General features: G+C 40.1%; 4 protein-coding genes across 7 annotated transcripts in view; 3 read left to right on the plus strand and 1 right to left on the minus strand.

Moving 5' to 3' along the window:
• Window positions 1-4,695, plus strand: part of LOC126925010 (protein vein) — a 198,994-nt gene extending 194,299 nt beyond the window's left edge. Inside the window, exon 9 of the mRNA XM_050740109.1 lies at window positions 654-4,695. The gene's annotated coding sequence lies outside the window, so the exon portion shown is untranslated. The remainder of the gene's footprint in view (window positions 1-653) is intronic.
• Window positions 4,696-4,855: 160 nt separating this feature from the next.
• LOC126925138 (mitotic spindle assembly checkpoint protein MAD2A) lies at window positions 4,856-6,171 on the minus strand. The gene is made up of 3 exons (XM_050740434.1): window positions 5,840-6,171; window positions 5,366-5,728; window positions 4,856-5,284 (listed from the first exon to the last, which is right to left on the minus strand). Exons 1-3 carry the CDS (start codon window positions 5,910-5,912, stop codon window positions 5,085-5,087), a joined length of 636 nt encoding a protein of 211 aa, XP_050596391.1. The 5' UTR covers window positions 5,913-6,171; the 3' UTR covers window positions 4,856-5,084.
• A 195-nt stretch (window positions 6,172-6,366) lies between these two features.
• LOC126924975 (nucleolar protein dao-5-like) lies at window positions 6,367-10,532 on the plus strand. 3 transcript variants are annotated; one of them, XM_050740062.1, is made up of 4 exons: window positions 6,367-6,562; window positions 6,855-8,612; window positions 8,686-8,772; window positions 8,973-9,419. In XM_050740062.1, the coding sequence occupies exons 1-4, from the start codon at window positions 6,461-6,463 to the stop codon at window positions 9,405-9,407; spliced, it is 2,382 nt and encodes a 793-aa protein (XP_050596019.1). In that variant the 5' UTR covers window positions 6,367-6,460; the 3' UTR covers window positions 9,408-9,419. The 3 variants fall into 3 exon arrangements, with proteins under 3 accessions (XP_050596019.1, XP_050596025.1, XP_050596026.1); XM_050740069.1 differs by lacking the exon at window positions 8,973-9,419 and adding an exon at window positions 9,518-10,532 and having other exon boundaries at window positions 6,370-6,562; XM_050740068.1 differs by lacking the exon at window positions 8,686-8,772 and having other exon boundaries at window positions 6,368-6,562.
• Window positions 10,533-10,710: 178 nt separating this feature from the next.
• On the plus strand, window positions 10,711-17,471 carry LOC126925114 (uncharacterized). 2 transcript variants are annotated; one of them, XM_050740373.1, is made up of 5 exons: window positions 10,711-11,063; window positions 13,935-14,095; window positions 14,188-14,348; window positions 15,652-15,820; window positions 16,258-17,471. In XM_050740373.1, the coding sequence occupies exons 2-5, from the start codon at window positions 13,935-13,937 to the stop codon at window positions 16,445-16,447; spliced, it is 681 nt and encodes a 226-aa protein (XP_050596330.1). In that variant the 5' UTR covers window positions 10,711-11,063; the 3' UTR covers window positions 16,448-17,471. The 2 variants fall into 2 exon arrangements, with proteins under 2 accessions (XP_050596330.1, XP_050596341.1); XM_050740384.1 differs by lacking the exon at window positions 10,711-11,063 and adding an exon at window positions 13,411-13,750.
• Window positions 17,472-18,351: the final 880 nt, after the last annotated feature.

Below are 18,351 nucleotides of genomic sequence, written 5' to 3' on the forward strand. Positions count from 1 at the left end.
ACAAGGTAAACTATCGTTGGCTAGGTTGATTCCATTAGCCACCTTAAGCCTCTCGTTTGTCGAAGAGAAGGCAGAAAGGAGAAGCAGAACAGTGATGCCCTGTTATACCAAATATCCACGAGGGTGAGCTTCGTTGAGATAAAGATGAATCTACGCCCAGCAACGGAAGGAGGGATACAAATAGGGTAGACGAAAGAAGAAGGAGGGTTGTAGGGGATCCTTCTGAACGATGCTTCATCCATAGCACAAAGGAGAAAAGCGGGAGAGTAACAACCGCGTCGAAACAACACCACGGAAGGGAAGAAAGTTGCAGGGAAAACAGAGAGAAGCCTGCCTTCCGTTTCGTTCGAAATGAGAAATTGCTGGAGGACTTGGCAGGATAAATGAATCAACACCGCAGTACCTGGTAGTTTTGTTTTAACTGTTGAATATTTGATTGACCCGCAGACGCGGCGAGATCACTGTAAAACCGCTAATTTAGCTTCCAGCGTAATTTCTTTTAGCTGCAATTTATCCTGTCCACGACGATGCCCTTTAAATTGAAGACAGAGAATGTCGCGTCGCGATGATGACTCGATTCCCTTTTCGCGCGACTCGAATACACATCGAACGGAGACTCCTTTTAATCGATCCGAACTTCTTTCTCGTTGCAGAGCATCGTCGAGTGGTTCGACATCGTCCAAGAGCAAACACGAAGAACGGAGGATCTCAAGAAACAAGGGTCGCCATCCAATGGAAACACCGTGTTCACGGACGGAAAAAGTATCGTAGCTGAATTCGACGTTCGAAAACAACGAGGGAAATGTCCAGCCATTCTCTTTTTGCCCCGCTATTCCTCTCTTTCCCATGGTTTCCGCATGAAAATGTGAGAAATACGATAAACGTTGCCGCACCGACTAACGGCACGGGCAAAACTATCGTGGCCAAATCAAATTTAAGTCCCATGTGTGTAAACTGCATTTGCAGAGATATGTTTTTCCTGGCATTTCGCGCGGTATGTCCCAACAGCTTTAATTTTCTCCCTTGGGATCGGCGTTGCGCTCGTCCATCATTTACGCGTATCGAAAATTAAAGCGGGACTCGGAACGCGCCACGTACGTACGTACGCGAATCGATTTTTCTTTCGCGAATCATCATCGAGAAAGCGGCAACATCGTCTTCCGACGTTTTCACGCTTTAAAATCTCCTTTAATCTTTCTTGAGAAGAGCAAGTCGCAAATACATGTTTTCCTTTCTTTTTTCGAACTTCCTGTCGCTCGGGAGGTTTGCACCGGGCGAAAGAACTCGACAGGTAAGAAAAGGGATAGAGAGGAAAAAAAGAAACGGGGTAGACGTCGTAAACCTTATCCGCAAGCACGTGCGGATCGTTAGAACACCACGTGGAGGCGACGATTTCGTTTTACGGGATTGCAGGAAGAAAGGCACGACATGGACGATCCCGGATCTTGTAATAGGATTTCCGGGATCAACGAGTCTTCCTACGCGACAGCCAATGTCTTCGAGGCAGAAACGTAATTGCGTGGAGCAACGTGAATTTCGACGATTTCGAAAACCTGTTTGGCTCGTCCAATTCGTTCGATATAATTCCATCGAAATGTTATCGAACGTAACAAGGTATTCTCGTTCGTTTGCAAAATCAAGCGAAACTATCAAGAACCAGTTTGCGATTAATTCGTCGACAGGAACGGATCTGCCTCGATGAACGGCCCGATGTTCCAAACGTGGAGCAATGTTACCGTGAAAAGACGCTTCTCGGTTTTCGAGCGACAGTTCGTCGAAACGTATGTCAGACGCGTCCAGGAGAGTATTGTACAAAGTATTCCTTGTATCCCTTTGAGCAGCGTGTGTGCGTGCGGTGTGTGCGTCGAACACCAATCGATAGAAACGACGAACAACGATCGATTCGTCTATTCTTCAGGGATAAAGCAAAAATCGTGAGATTGGGTGGAAATTGGTCGACAGAGTCGTTTGTGGCTCTACTTTTCGCCTGCGACAAGGGTGGTTGCGTTATTACGCCGAGACCGAAGAAATCAGGCTGCACTTTAATTAACGGAGTTCGCGGCAAAGCATCGTCGTAAGAATTGTTACGCCTCGACAGCGAACGAGTAATTGCATTTTCGCTGGCACCGTCGTCGAGAATCGTAATATCGGCCTCGATTGGCCTCGCCGAAACGATCGTCGACGGAAAATAGGAAATAGCAGGGAACGATAGTAACGATGGAAAACAAGGCGCGTTTATAATCAAGTCGAATGCAACGATAACAGCCAGCGAGTTACTCGTTAAGAAGAAAAACTAACGGCTAAAATGCCTCTCTCTCTCTCTCTTTCTCTCGCTTCTCGCGTATTTTAATGTTACTGGAATGAAATTTGGCATACAGATCGAGACCGTGGTGTTTCGCGTTTCCATCGATCGGTGAACACACGCACGCTTACTTTTTACATTTTAGAGCTATAAAGAATTACATATAGATAGTTGTTGAACGAACGAGCGAACAGTGTTCCAGAGTTCTTCTTGCGAAAGAAGAGGAAATACTTTACCATTCTAGCGATATATCAGAAACTTTGAGAAGAGAAGAAAATCGTGGCAGCGTATGATGTCCGTGCAAGCTTACTAGTGCCGCCGTGCTTTTTCGTTACAAATTTATTTCGTCGCTCGTACCTATCGAACGATTTGTATGAAAGTCATCGTAAGTCATCGATGGCGCGCCGTTCCGTTTAGTGCCGTTCCCCTTCCCAACCCCAAGATTCTATTAACTAGCTCCTGTTAATATTGTTCTTCAAATAGATGACAATTATTCGAGTATCGAGTATTCGGCTACGTCCGAAAGATTCTGATTTCTTTTCACACTCGATCTTGTTACCAAGATAAAGAGAAACACAAATATCGACACCGGAACGGAACGACGAGCCTGATCATAGCGAACAAAAGAGGAATGTATTTTATGATATTTTACGCATAAAATGATCGTAAATCGAATATAGCGATTAGTCCAAGGTAAACTTAAGTAGAGGTGTATAAATGAGAACCCAAAGTGTGCATAATGTTGCACACGATATTTACGAGGGCTGAGAAGTGAACGCGTCGATTTTCTCGAGCGAGTGAAAAAGGGCCGCGGAACGGTGATTGCGTGCTAACGATTGTACCAACGACGATGATAGTTAATTACCGATAGGCGATCGTCGATCATTATCGTTAACATCTAGCCCCGTAACGAGATCATCCTGTGCCAGGATCGCATCAAACGGAAATGCGACCAACCCACTTCCGGGACGTTACGTTTTTTCTTTTCTACGGAAGTGAATAAGAACATCGGCAACTGTACCGTGGTAATTGCCCTATCACGGATAACACTAAGCGCTACTGTAAAATATTGTATATTATTTCACGTTATTTATTTTTCAATGTTTTTACTAGGAGACGCGTTTTTACGATACTCAAGAGAATTATCGCGTAATGTTATAGAGACATGAATCGTTCTGATCCGCGGTGCTGTGCTTACATGTGACGACCAAACGGACCTGTCAATTTCGGACCCTTTTAGTATTTATAGCGATCGTTCAGAGTGATAGAATAAAAGTCAAACTAAACTCGAAGGTACAATAAAGCAATGGTTTTCAGTCACAATTCAGACTTTACAGTCACAGCGGATCAGCCGAATTAGAGTGTTTATAAACTTCAACGTATTTCCAGCAGCTTTTGCAGTGTGTAAAACTAACCAGAGAAACCGAAGCAAATCTAGTCTAGGCGAGATTTAAGAGCGTACAGCTTGCGCGTTAAAGATTATTACGAACGTGCCGTCCGCCCTCGAAATGATTGCACGTGGTCATAAGCGTGAACTGCGCCAACACATGCGGATGCAAGCAAGCTTGCCTTGTTCTCGAAAGTTAAGTAATGTTAGTTTTGAAAAAAGAGGGCCGATCGAACGATTCGTTTTGTACGACGCGTGACAGGGAACGATTACGTTCCATGCTGGTCTAATAGCGAACCAAGTGCACTATGGATCGTATGGCTAACTCTAGCAGCACGAAGTACTAACGAGTTAATAGCGAAATTGTCGTAAGGGAAAAACGAACGCTGAAGGTATTAACGAAGCATAAGCCGCTGTTGATGTTTCCTAACGTGGTCTTCGATTTCTGTCGAAGAGATCGGGTACAATAGGTACCAAAAACGAGGATATTACGACCAAATACCACTTATACGACATCGTAAAATGAAATAAAAAAACGGAAAAAAAATTTTATGTAAGAGACGAAGTTTCTATTGAATTTCGGTTGAAGACGCATCCAAAACGATATGATCCGAATCCGCCGCAATTACTTACACCTAACGAAAAGAAATGCCTAGTCAACATGTACGTGCTCCCAAAGAATGTATTTCCGTTCGGTATTTATCCATTTCGAGATTTCATTTCGATATTCATGTATTACTGTAATATTCTTTAATCGTGAATCGACATCGAGAGAAAAAGGAAAACAGAACGAAGTATTTGATAAATTTGGAGCACTTGTACATTTAAGAATATTTAAGTAATGCTAACGATGTTACTTGCGATTTGGTATATGACGAACGTCAAACACGAAAAATATTTTATTCTAGTCGTATCTTTCATGCTTTGCCAAGTAAAATAATATAATTCCTGTGTTAAGTGTAATAGTCAATTATGTTTTAATAAAATCTGCCAAGATTCTTGTCAATTCTCTTCTTCCCCTAACCATTAACTAAACCATTAAATAACTAGATACGAACATAAAATAGAAAAATATACACTGATACTGGAAAGAAGAAACAGGAGTCTAAGATACGAGGATAACTGCTGGAAGTAGGATTTCCTATAGAATAAACTGACAACCTATAGAAGTTATATCAAAATATATATTCGTATAAAACTCTTTGTAGGTAATACTAATAATTCATAAAGTATATTCAAACCTTTCAGAACAACACGACCACTTTCATCTTATAATCATTTGTATACAAAAAGAAAGTTAAATAGCAGTCTTTAATATCAATTATTGTTAAAAAGATGAAAGAGATATATATTTCATATGTACATTTCAATTACCAAAGATAAAACATGTAATACCTAAACATTCTTATAACTAACTATGGTATCCATCTTATGAATAGAAGTTGAAAATGATCGTAATTGTACTTCTTGACTGTTTGCGATAAATACTGGCTGGGTTTCATCCCATTGATTAGGGATACCACAGTCAGGTACAGTATACGTCAAAATATCAAATGAGCATAAACAATCCAATAGTGGAAGAAAACTTACTGTACCTGAAACATAATAGATCCAACAAATCAGATTTTTAATGTAAAGCACTGTACTATAAAGACTTGAATTATCGAACAAGTTACCAGTAATCTGACGTATGACTTCACGAATCTCTTTCTGTATAGACTTCACGTCCTTTGTACCCACTTCGGGAAGACTATTTTTTGTGTTATCATTGGCGCTATTAGACGACTGACCTTCATAATCTACTTTGAAATCCCACTTTTCTAATACTTCTTTGGTATTAACATTTGTTATAACAAGCGTTATCTTTTGTACTTTTCGTTGAGTAAGCCATTCCTGAATCTGGCTAAGAACAGTATCCAAATATCCTTTGATCTTTTCATCTGTAGACATCAAAACGAACAAACCAAAATGTTCGGCAGGTTCAAAAGTTTCCGGGGGATAAATGCCTCTTTGATACAAAATACTATTCACGCCATAAACTGAAACGAGTAGAAGCAACACGTAAGACGATGAATTTTGATTAAATTCCAAGTAACGCTCGACAACTGTAAATAAGTTTTAAAAGAATGTAAAAAGTATGATCAACTTACGAAGATATTCTTTAACCAGCTCTGCTGATCCTTTTAGTGTAATACACTTTGCTTTCTGCCGAGTTTCTGTCATAGTTTTCAAATAACTATCACCCGATATAAATAAATGAACAAATTTCCGCCGAAAATTCTAGTACCTTACAGGTTATAACGAAGCCGGTTTATCATTTTAAAAACATCCAATGCGCTGCTTATAAACTGATATTTCACCAACCAAAAGACAGAGGAAAAATTTATGTACTTTGAGTACGTTCATAAAATCAACATAAAGTATAAGCTCAAAGAGTTACGGAAATGATTTAACGCGACTACTGACAATATATGTTTATAACATTACATCACAAAAGTTAATAGTTGGTTAACTAAATATGAATAAACTAACACACAAAAAATGAGAATACATTTAAGATAATAGAAATAATCTTATTACCAATCCGAAATGATATCGCAACAATGTGTTCCACAAGAAACATAGACGGTACGTTACTACAGTAACGCATCTTCATCAAATACAATCCGTGCTCGACTGTAGCGCCATATACATGAAAATGGGGAGTGTATGAGACTGCCGCCGTGCACTCAATTGCGGCTAGGTTTTTAAGCTCTTTGCACGCGTCCATCATGGCATCTGTTGAAGAATCGAGTGTTTCTGCCCTCGTATATGAATATTTACTAAAAAAGGACGCGTCGCTGGCGAAGGTTTTTCAAAAGAAAACAAAAGCGGTAAGATTATAACAAATTATTTCGTACATACAGTAATTGATCGATTTTCAAGAAGTCAATGTATATGCCATACCAGAAGTACCGCCATTCGGTCGTACCACGTGGGCGAAATAAATTCGTTATTTTATATTTCGAATTCATGTTAAAATAGAACTTGATTATCATCACTTTTACTGATTATATATATATTAATTAATATTCTCATCCATATATTATTATCTTCTTTTAATTCCGGATAATTCATCGTAAAGGTACTACGACCTTCACTCATGTTCGTTTATTTCGTTTACAGCCCGCATTGCCAAAGGGCGCACCAACAATTGAAGACGTTTTTAATCATTTTCAAAAAACATCACCAATAAAGTTAAACATAAAGGCACAAGCTAAAGATACAAGTTCAGATACAAGTTCGGAGAGTGAAGAAGATGCACCAAAGAAGGTGCCACAAGTAAATGGTAAAGCTGCAGTTAATGCTGCAGCGAATAATAAAAAAAAGAAATCTTCTTCAGAAGAAAGCTCTAGTGAAGATGAAAAACCTTCGTTGCAAGTACCTGTAAAAACTAAGGCTACTGTTAAACCATTATCTAAAACGCCGCCTGTAAAAAAAAAAGAAAGTTCAGATGATAGTTCTTCAGAAGAGGAAGAGGTACCTAAAACACAACCAAAAGCAGTGTCAACGCCAAAAGTAACTCAGGTATCTAAAACACAGAAATCTTCGGATGACACGGATTCAGATAGTGAAGAAGAATCTAAGGCAAATATAACTGCAAAAGCAGATACAAAATCAGCTGCAAACAAAACAGCTCAAACAAAATCCACAGCGAATAAAAAGGAATCTTCGAGCGAAGATAGTAGTGATAGCGAAGAAGAAAGTCCAGTTAAGCCAGTATTAAAAAAACCAACATCTACGTCAACTATAATAAAAACAGCAGCAAAGAAAGAAGAATCCTCTAGTGATGATTCTGATGATTCTTCGGAAGAAGAAGAAGTTGCCAAACCTCAGCCAGCAGTTAAAGCTAAGCCAGTTGCTAAGCCTATTAATGTTGCTAAACAAGAGGAATCTTCGAGCGATGATTCAGATGATTCTTCAGAGGAGGAGGCAACTGTTGCAAAACCACCAGTTGCTAAAGCTATTCCAAATAAGAAAAAACAGGAAAAATCAGTTCAACAAAAGAAAGAAGTAACGTCTACTCCACAAAAGAAGGAAACAACAAAATTAGGAAAGCAAAACAAAGGTTTACCAACAAAACCAACAGTGACAGTAACAAAAGAATCATCATCTAGTGAAGAAACTAGTGAGGAGGAAGCACCACAAGCCAAAAAGGCTGTTCCTCCATCAACATCAGTAGCAGCAAAGAAAGCTGTAGTTAAAAAAGAAGAATCTTCTTCTAGCGAAGACAGCAGTGAAGATGTAGCACCAGCTAAACAGCCAGCTGTTCCACAAACAACCGTAGTTGCAAAGAAAGTACCTGCTAAGAAGAATGAATCTTCTTCCAGTGAAGATAGTAGTGAAGAAGAAGAACCACCGACAAAAAAGCCTGCTCCTGCTAAATTAGTAACACCAGTTGTATCTAAAAAAGCAAAATCTTCTAGTGAAGATTCTGATGATTCAGATGAAAATGTCAAGACAGCTACAAAAGCGACAACAAAACCTGCAAAGAAAGCTGAGTCCAGTTCTGAAGATTCGGATGAATCTGAAAATGAAAAACCAGTACCTGCAGTTACAAAAACAATAAAGAAAACTGAAGCTAAAAAGGAATCATCCAGTGAAGATTCTGATTCAGATTCATCAGACAATGAAAAATCAAGCACACCTATTGCTAAAACTCCTGTCGCAAAAGGAACAGCAGCTAAAAGAGATTCAAATTCAGAGGAAGGTGATTCTAATGAAAAACAGCAAATAAAGACTCCAAAGACACCTAAAGTTGAGAAAAGAAAACACAAAGAAATAGAACAAGAAGAGGAAGATGTAGGGAAGCCCCCTGCAAAAGCTCAGAAAAATAATTACAGTAATTTCGTAAAGGCGAATAATAGTTTCAATAATGACAAGGTAATAGTTATTGCATTTGATGTATTCATACAAGAAAAAAGAAACATTTTTATTTATAAAATTCTGTGTTTAGCGATACAAAAATACTCCATTTCGTCGTGTAAAGGATGATGAGCTAGAATTGGATCCCAAATTGGCAAACAATTCTTTTGAGGCAAAGGTAAATGCTTGGAAACATTTGAAAAACACAGGCCACTCGCCGTTTTATAAAAGCTTGAGACCATGTTTCCCTGCATTCACCAGCACCTTTCATGTTTTTTTTTAACAAAGACAATATAAAAAATGCTTTTAAAGATGTTTCACGTATAAATGGATTTGAATAGAAAACGGCGATTGACCTGAGTCTTCCTTTTGTTTTAGGAGGACAATCAGGAAGAGGGTGGTTTTAAGAAACATGGTGGAAGGGGTGGATTTGGTGGAGGCAGAGGCGGTTTTGGTCGTGGTGGATTCAGGGGAGGTCGTGGCGGCGGAGGTGATAGGGGAGGTCGCGGTGGCGGCGGAGGTGATAGGGATTGGGGAGGTCGCGGTGGTGGCGATAGAGGAGGAAGGGGTGGAAGGGGTGGCCGAGGAAATTTTAAAGGTGGTTTTGACAATAGAAGGTCATGGGGTGGGAATGATAAGGGAAATACTAATGAAGGCGGTAGATCCGACGGATTTAGGAAATCATGGGGTAACGGAGAAGGTGAAAGGGCGGGTGGTCGCGGCGGATTTAGGGGGGGCAGAGGTGGTTTCGATAAACAGAGATCATTCGATAATGCACCGCAACAAAATAAAAAAATTACGTTTGATAATTGACAATGAAAGTTACTTATAAAGGTGAGGGAAGTTAATTCAAAATAGCCAAGTATCTAAATAAAAGTTTATGTAGTAAGTGAATATTATTATATGGAATTTTTGTTTCACAGAAAGGCGCTCGTGGTTCTTGGGGAGAGAAAGCGAATCAGGACCTCAAATTCACAAGGGGAAAGTCATTTCGTCACGAGAAAACGAAGAAAAAGCGCGGTAGCTACCGGGGTGGTCAAATAGATACTAGCGTCAATTCTATTAAATTTGACGACTGAGAAAGCAGTTGTAAAAAGTAAATGAACACGTTATATTATTATTAGCCTATATATTTAATTAAGGTAACAGATAAAAGAATTTTAAGAGTGTCTAAGTTTCCTTTAGTGAAGCACTTGGATAGTATTTTTAGAATCATTAGCGCTATTGTACTCGATTATTGCAAAATTAAGTGGAGCTATATACAACTTTGCTATTATGTTTAATCTCTTAAGTTGATTCCACATAGTTTCTTTTTAACAATTAGTATCTATAAGACTGCAATTTGAGTATATCTGACGGAAATTCCTATTACTTATTTTAATACGAAGAAAATGACTTACAGAAGATATTTCGATATTGGACTACTGTATTAAAAAGTAACTGTCGTTTATTGCAATATGTAACATATTTCGTATATCTATTGCTCCTAGAATGAATAGGAAGTACAGCAGACATTTATGTCTGTCGTTATCGAAGCCTGAATAAGCCTTTCCCGTCAAATCTCTTAAGGATTTTTTGAAGATAAATTCTCTATGTAATATAACATTCAGCTTCGTACACGAATGTCGTTTTGACATTGCTTTCTTTCGTAATTAGTAATAAAATTTTATTGCGAATATGACATGTAATTAAAGATTTAAAATATGAAATACGATATACAAACTAATATTTAAATGAAAATGATAAATTTCAGGAGTATGCGACAGAGTTTATATATATGGAAATAATTTAATGAATCTGGTTATACTGAATTAGACAAAAAAATATAAATGATTTTAGGCACATAAATTTATTATCACTCCATCATTGTTCATTTAAAAATAACTGTACTTTTGTAATGCATTGTCATAGAACATCTATAAAGACAATGTACTTCTACCGATTGCATTATTATATTAATCTCCACATCTACAAATCCTATTTTAATATTCCTACTCTATAAATGTAATTTGCTAATACATTTTTATATAAAAAGTAGTCCTCAAAAAGAGAGGAATATTTAATAGTTTGGTAAAACGCAAAGGAAAAAGAGGGATGTTCTTATTTACCCTCTTTAGTCTCCTTACAAAGAAGAGAAAAAAGGTTTCAAAGTAGTAGAACAGGAGCCGATATTCCTCGTCTCATCCCCCCTTTTTCCCTGACTCTACCAGAGCACGGAGAGCGGTTACTTACGATTCTACAGTCAACCTCTAGACATCCACCTGTGAGGACGGAGGTGTTCGACCCCACGACATCCGGTGTGGTGACATGAACAGTGTTTAAGGAACTCGTGTTGCCCCCATTTTAATTCTATTCATTCTTAGACCCGAACATTGCGATCGATTCATGTAACGCGTATAACCGGTCATATTATCAAACGGACCGAGAAAAGGATTCAAACGCACAGTGTTAAAAACGGTCTTTCTCACGGTGAGTGACATCCTGCAGGTTGTAACAGATAATAATGACAAATTTTCATGACTGAATGTAACATCTGAAAATGGTATGTACAAATTTTAATGACTCGAAAGCTCAAAAACTTTCAATATTCTACAATATTCCATTTAAATTAAATAACATTCATTCTGATCTCCCGTTTAAACAGAGATAAATCTCAAAACAGATTAGCAGCATTCTGAAATCGTGAAATTTCTAAATTTGAATTTCTGCTTTGTGATTTCGCTTTTAATTAGAATTACTGTTACTCGAATCCTAATGCAAGAATATAAGAATAATCATAAACTTTGAAGCTTGCAATGTAACACTGACAAATACAGCGAATGCACGTCAATCTGCGAGCATCGAAAAAATTATGATAGACTTTGAAAAACATTCCAAGCAGTTACGAGAGGAGATGCGCAGCATCTTAAAAGTCATTACTGTAATCTAAATTAAATCTTACGGATTGGACATTACGCCAAAGTTCTTCCAGGCTTTAAGATACAGAGTAAAGGAACAATGATTAGACACGTCTCCTCAAACTAACACTTCCTTTGCTTACTACTTGTCACAAAATCGCGTTCCTATCTTTTTCATTGCACCCTTGCGTTTTTGAACCACCGTATTACTCCGTTTAGAATTGCAGTTACTTTTTGATCAAGTATATTGCGACGAGAAAACGATCGCTAATCGTGCAGATCTGTTACAATAAAATTACAATTGAACATTCGATATTTTACGAGGCATCTGCGCTCTGTCATGCGAAAGCGATAACGAGCCCCTGACTAAGAAATCTTCGCTCTGTGAACACGGAGACCGAAGAGGCGGAATTTCGAATACGTAACAACACCGTGACAGTTATAATAATTTATTCGTGAAACTAAATACCGAAATGACTATACCGTTAACAGAGACCAAGGATGAATAAATGTATATTCGATAAAGAACAGCCAAAGCGAGAGGAAAAAGCGTTTAGGACGATTCATCTTTACCGTTAGAAACAACCGCATGACACGTTCATGGTCCACGAGGAATCCTCTCCTGAGTGCCGGAAGCATAGTTCTTCCCAAGCTTTTTTCTATGTCATATTTCATCAAGTCTATTTCACCTACCAATTCTCGTATTACATCTAATCGTCCGAACTTCCTTGAAGCTGCTTCGCAGCTCCAGTTAGACGAGTCTCGTTCAAATTCTACCAACTGTTTCCACGATCGGTGGTAGCCTGTTAATTATTCCCGCGACGTGTTAGCATATTAACAGTACTCTCTCAACAATTACTGGGAAAAGAAGCTGCTAGCAACGTGAGAAGTTGCGGCTCGAATAATTGTTCTTGTTGATAGTAAATTACCGTGAATCCGTGAACTCGCGGAAAACCTCTATCTTCCAAGTTCAAGTGATTCTCACGTCTCTTCCAGTTGCTCGGTCTTGCCTTTTCGCAGGTTCGCCGTTATGTAATCCATCGAAACGCGATAAGGATACCTCAGATATTTATCCGAATGTTCTTACAGCGTGATCAATATCACGTGGCAATTGTGCCGTGTCATTGACCATTGACGTTGATGCAATGTGACTCGGCTACGTACAGCTCGGTCGAAGAAGATATAGAGGATATTTCCTCCGGAATGCTTCAAATTAATCAAAATAAGAGAATAAATGTACATTCTGATTTCTAGAGTCAAGCAATATAGAAATATGTGTCTTATCCGATTCGATCGATATAATATACGACATTGGAATATTATTTCTGGTATTACAAATTCTATAGATATTTCAGTTATATTTTCTATAAAGTAGGAATAAGGAATGCTAAAAGTAGGCAGCGCTTCCTGAAGAAACAGATACGCGATGTCAGTCACGGCCAATGACCAGCCTTGAGTGCTACCCATTAATGATTTTCTTCCTTTCCTTTTCCCACGCGCAATTTATCACTTGGCCAAACATTAAACCGCAATTTTCTGCCGCGTTGATTTTCCTTCTCGACTTGGAATCATCCAAATGATCGACAAATGAAAAACTGGACATCAAACAAATCCACCGATCGAGCAACTTAAAAACTAGATCGAATATTGAGGTTTCTCGCCAATAAAATTTGCAAAGTATTCGAAATTGAGCATCGAACGCTATTGGCCGCATGCTATCGTGTTGCTTTCACTCGTGTTCGATTAACGACGAGAAATACATATAGCGGAAGTAATGTGGACCTGACAACCTAGAAACCCCAAACTCTGTATATACATGGAGTCCTATTGGTTACGCACGCTCGCTAATTGTTATTCTTAATTGCGCACGGTCGTCACTCTCTCGTGTCGTCCGGACGATTTTCATCGTTCGTGAAGTTCGAAAGGGAAAAAGTTTGCTCGCTCGCTCGTTTCTTTGCCGTTCGGACGGTACCCGCTACCAGCCCGTGAAACGGAACCTCTGCCGGCGATTTCGCAGAAGGAAATGATAATGATAAACTAGCAGTCAATCGTTGAACGCTTACAGAATTGTAGACTAATAATGTCGCGAATGCCAATTACACGCGCTTATTCAAAGAGATTCGGTGGATTTTTGCGCGACGCGTCACAAACCAGAGCCCCAGTGTCATTTACTTTTGCTCTTGACCTCGTGCGAACTCGAGTTCCAAGACCGTGCGTTCACTCACACCTTCCTTCGTCGCGGTGACAACACGTTCTCTCGTACGAGTTTTGGTAATCCGATTAGTAGCCAGTTCTGATTGTTTTATTCATGAGATGTGGCTCACCGGCGTAATTAGTTTTCATTAATACACCTGTCTTTGAAACGACTCTTGATACGTGAAACTATCTGTCCATTTCTACGCTTTCAAGCGTGTTATTCTCATGATTTTTTCTGTAATTTCAGATGTCCACGTACCTGGGTCTGATTCTTCTTATCACCACATGCGCCCACGTCGTGTATGCCAAAAGATGCGAGGGGAACGGATTAGGCTTGAAATACGTGTGGGGAGACGCGCTCACAGATCCAGCTGACTGTATAGGTCCGAATAACATGGTGTATCCCTCGTAAGTGTTTCTATATAAGAGGTTCTCGTTTAGGATTTAAAAGATGTCTGCTTTATTCGCGACGTCGTTACCAAAACGAACAACTGCCGTAGAGCCGCGATATCGAGAAGTTACAAGAATATTTGGGCGAGCAGTCGAACAGCGAGGGCCCATCAGCCTCGAACAATCGATCCTGAATTAACCAGACAGGCGCTACTGCACAATTACAAGATTACTCATGGAGATTATTCGATCGCCGAATCCTCGCGAAATGGTAAGTTCGCAGAAGTACTTGTTTCGTTTTTCCCCGTCGAAAGTAGATTGAGAGCTTCCAGTTCTGCAGAGAAATTTATGATCGTATTCGAAACGCGTTTTGGGAACGACGACGTTTCCTATTCAACTGCGAAACAATTTAACGGATCACGATCGAGTCGAGGACGTGGCTTGCTTGAAAATACGCGGAAGACGAACTTGTCCCTCTTGTTCGAAGCGCAACAGTAGTCGAGCCGGTTACTTGAATCACGAATATAATTACGAACAGCTATAACCTACATCCTCGTCGAACCTCTGTTTTATTTATTTATTCTGTGATTACTACTTTGTTCAAATATAATCTGATAACACGATTCTCTTCGAGATATTACACTGCCATTACCTGCACTTTACAAGATTATTGTACCGTGTCATCGTATGCAAACATTGTATTCTCGTCTATCGTCGTTCCTTTGATCAACATTCTCAGAAATTCGACGCAGGTAGAATATACGTTTTACATCTATAAGGACAGCTGCTTTTATTGGTTTTGCGATGCTGTCGTCTCTGCGTCAAGCACGATCCAACGCTTGAAACGTCAGCTTGTTCTAAAGACGTTTAGCGTTACCAAATATCTGCAACGATTATTTAATGAACGTTTCTAAAGTATCTTTCAAAATCGTTTACAATGTTAGAAACGTGCTGAAAAATTCACAAAAATCGGAACAACCGGTTGCGCGATGTACCGACACTGCAGCCTTGAATTATGTAGCTGTCCTTATGACACGAAAACCCGATTTCAACCGAGTACAACACCCGCCGTGCGCATATCCTCGATGAATTCCTTTTTAAAATCGTGACTCGTCGTCGATTGTTGGCCGTGCCCGCGAAAAATGCATTAGTCCCTGTTCGGGAGGTTTCATTTGCTGGAATCGATTCTCCGTCCTTTAGATAATGGCTGGCTGGTGCAAGAGGACGGTAATAAGGCACCGTGTTATCCGGCCAATACAGTTATCGCTCGTTCTGCTCATAACGGGATACCGGCGACCCACTCGTCGTTTCGAACACACGAACCGACAGAATTCCAAAGAAAGGGCGCCAATCTCGTAAACGAGTTACGACATCTTCTTTTAGATTCTTTTCACTCTTTTTACGTAGCTCCCGAGAATTCTTTTGCACGAAGCTGTCTATCGTAATCGTTTGTACGAGTTTTGCGAAAAAGTTGTAGTAGTTTCTAGGTCAACGAAACTCGTAAGACTGGTACAACTTCTGATCTAAATATCAAGAAATACGTCTTTCATATGGAACAACACGTTTATTTCCAGGTAGAGGATTTTCCTCGAAGGAGACATGTGGTTCCCCAGCCAGATTATGCAAAACGAGGTACAACACCACGGCTCCTATGTACGGAGTCAGCTTAACCAGCGGTCAGCCTGTGACTATCGTGCAGAAGTTCCCCGACCTTTTGCAGCAAGTCGTGTTCGAAGTTTGCGAGTGAGTATCGCATCACGACGATGTCGTTGAACATGTCGTTTCAAAATTCGCTCATCCGTTGTAAATCTGTATCTGTAGATCAAGAGGATAGGCTCGATCGTTATCCACTGTTACTTTCTTAGCACGTTCGATCGTGATCTGTAAATACATGCGACGTGATTCCAATTGAATCTCATTGAGACCTACCGGTAAGTCGTATCGATTCAAATGTAGCGCAGTGGGCCGAACAGGTCTAACCAACACGGAGCCTACTTTTGGAACGTTTTTGAGCCGGTATGCGTCAGCGCGATTATTCAGCCACGAACTATCGCATACCAATAGTAAACTGCCAAGAAATTTCAATCTTCCTTCCCTCCTCCTTTCCCTTTATCAATAAAATATTCTCTATCGTCGACTATTAATGCAAATGGCATAAAGACGTGAACGCATTGTTACAGATCGAAGGAGTGCGACGTGGTCCACGGTGAGTGCACGCAGACATACGTGCCGTACCTGTTTCTGGTGATTCCGCTTGGACCGGTGACCTTGACTGGCCAAGATTACGTTCTGGTTGAAAGCGGTTGCGTGTGCAAGCCGAGAAATTCGGCGAGCGCCACGTCGGAGCCTCCGGCTGTTCCAAGCTTTTAAACGTTCGTCGAACTCTAGCGATCAACATTGAGCGCACCAGTACACCTCTGCGCTGGAGGATATAGATCGAGATCCGCGTCGAACGTGACGAATCGGTGGAAGGTGACCCCAAGCTCGAACAACCTCGCCGAAGAACCTAGTAACCTCTTTGACGAAGCTAGCAAAGAATACTGAAACCAGTATTGAAGTCACTAGAGAATTGATTTCTCGAGAGAAATCTGCGACATGAACAATTTTCCCTGGGAATGCAACAGTACACATCTCTCTGGGATAGCAACTTTTAACGCGAATCGATCAGCTTTTCTAGTTTGCCCAGGGTATCACGTCACGATTTCCACGAGGAACAGCTTTCTAGCCGAAGCTGAAGGTTCCTCTCGTTGCGACCACGAATTTCTCGCGAAATTCTTGGTGGCTTCAGGGGTCAACGTATAGATAATTTATGTTTCGAAATAAATCGTAGATGATTCGCAACAGTCGTACATCGGTAGAGTTATTCGATTATAAAATCTGCTGATCCGTGAACTGTTCGCATCAGTTTGTTTGCAAAAGAAGACAGCTTCGAAGAAACATCGATAATTAGGCGTGCTTCACGGTCGAACAGTACCGCGCTGCTCTTTTATCGTAGTTCGTTTTTTTTTTTTTTTTTTTTAAAGTCGTGCGAGAAAAAAAAAGAGATAAATGAAAAAGAAGATAATCTAGAAGAACTTATTTTAGCGTGAAAAAACAAATCGGAGCAGCGGCGGTCATTTCGCGGAATCCGGTCTCGGAATCCGATCGAGTTCACTAGACCTGCCCACGAGCCGGTTTCGAGCAGGTGTATAGATCAACTTGTAACAGTGCTCCGCAGGAAGTATAGGCGAGAAATTCTTTCGAAAGGTATCATAAAGTTATATCATTTGCGTCGACCGCATCATAACAAGGCGGAAACGTTGTTAATGCGTTCCCCAGCTCGCTTCGTCCAACGCTTGGAATCGTTATACGTTCATTCTCTTTCGTTTGTTATGAAATAAACTTCTGGAATTAATCTTCTTTGCACTGTGTGTTAGTGCAAAATACCAACGATTAATTAGTTGGAGCGGTCGTTAAGCTAGCGAAAGTTCCGGTTTCGACTTTTTCTCCCGTATATTACAACTCCTGGATACGTTCATTAAGAAAAAATCTCTCATCATTGTACGAAAAAAGATGATCCTGTAGCGGTAAAGCGTCGGAAAATGTAGTGCCGTGCGATCTGAATCGCAATACAAAGCGAGATCTTCAAAAGGATCATTCTTATTCCCGTATTGGAGTCTGTTGAATCGGTGCTAAGATACGTCACTGGCCCGTTTATGTTTCTCAGAACCGGACTCTGAAAGCTCGCGCTGGAATCGTACCGACAAACAGGATGGACGTGCAGTCGCAGTACGAATGGACCGTACCATGAATTCCGATGAGTATAATGTACCGTTACCCGCTTTGCGGGACCCTTCACCTCGATTTACTTCACTTGGTTATTTCATAGGCGAGATCCATGCAGCGCCCAAAAGTAGCTGACTCGTGTCGTTCATTCATGCCGCTCCACTTAATCATCGATAGTTTTATATTTCTTTGGTCGAATATCCTATGCAATTCCTATGCAATTCTAAACAGAAGAGCGTCCTACTGATTCAAAAGTTGAAATATTTTAATTTAAACGTAGTAGTTGAGCAAAATGATTTTCGGTTTTATATATGAAATTAATCGTCGATCGTTCTTGTTGATATAACACAGAAAGAAATTGAATTGAACAAATACGAATTTGCACATCGTTCTGTGCCAGTGTCGTATGGGGAAAGTGATAAATAGAGAAATGCCGAAATGTTACGAATGCAACGAACAATTCTTTCACATCACATGTCATCTTTTGTATTTATAGTTGTAACATGCAA

Source organism: Bombus affinis, chromosome 2 (genome assembly GCF_024516045.1).
Source record: "Bombus affinis isolate iyBomAffi1 chromosome 2, iyBomAffi1.2, whole genome shotgun sequence".
NCBI lineage: Eukaryota > Metazoa > Arthropoda > Insecta > Hymenoptera > Apidae > Bombus > Bombus affinis.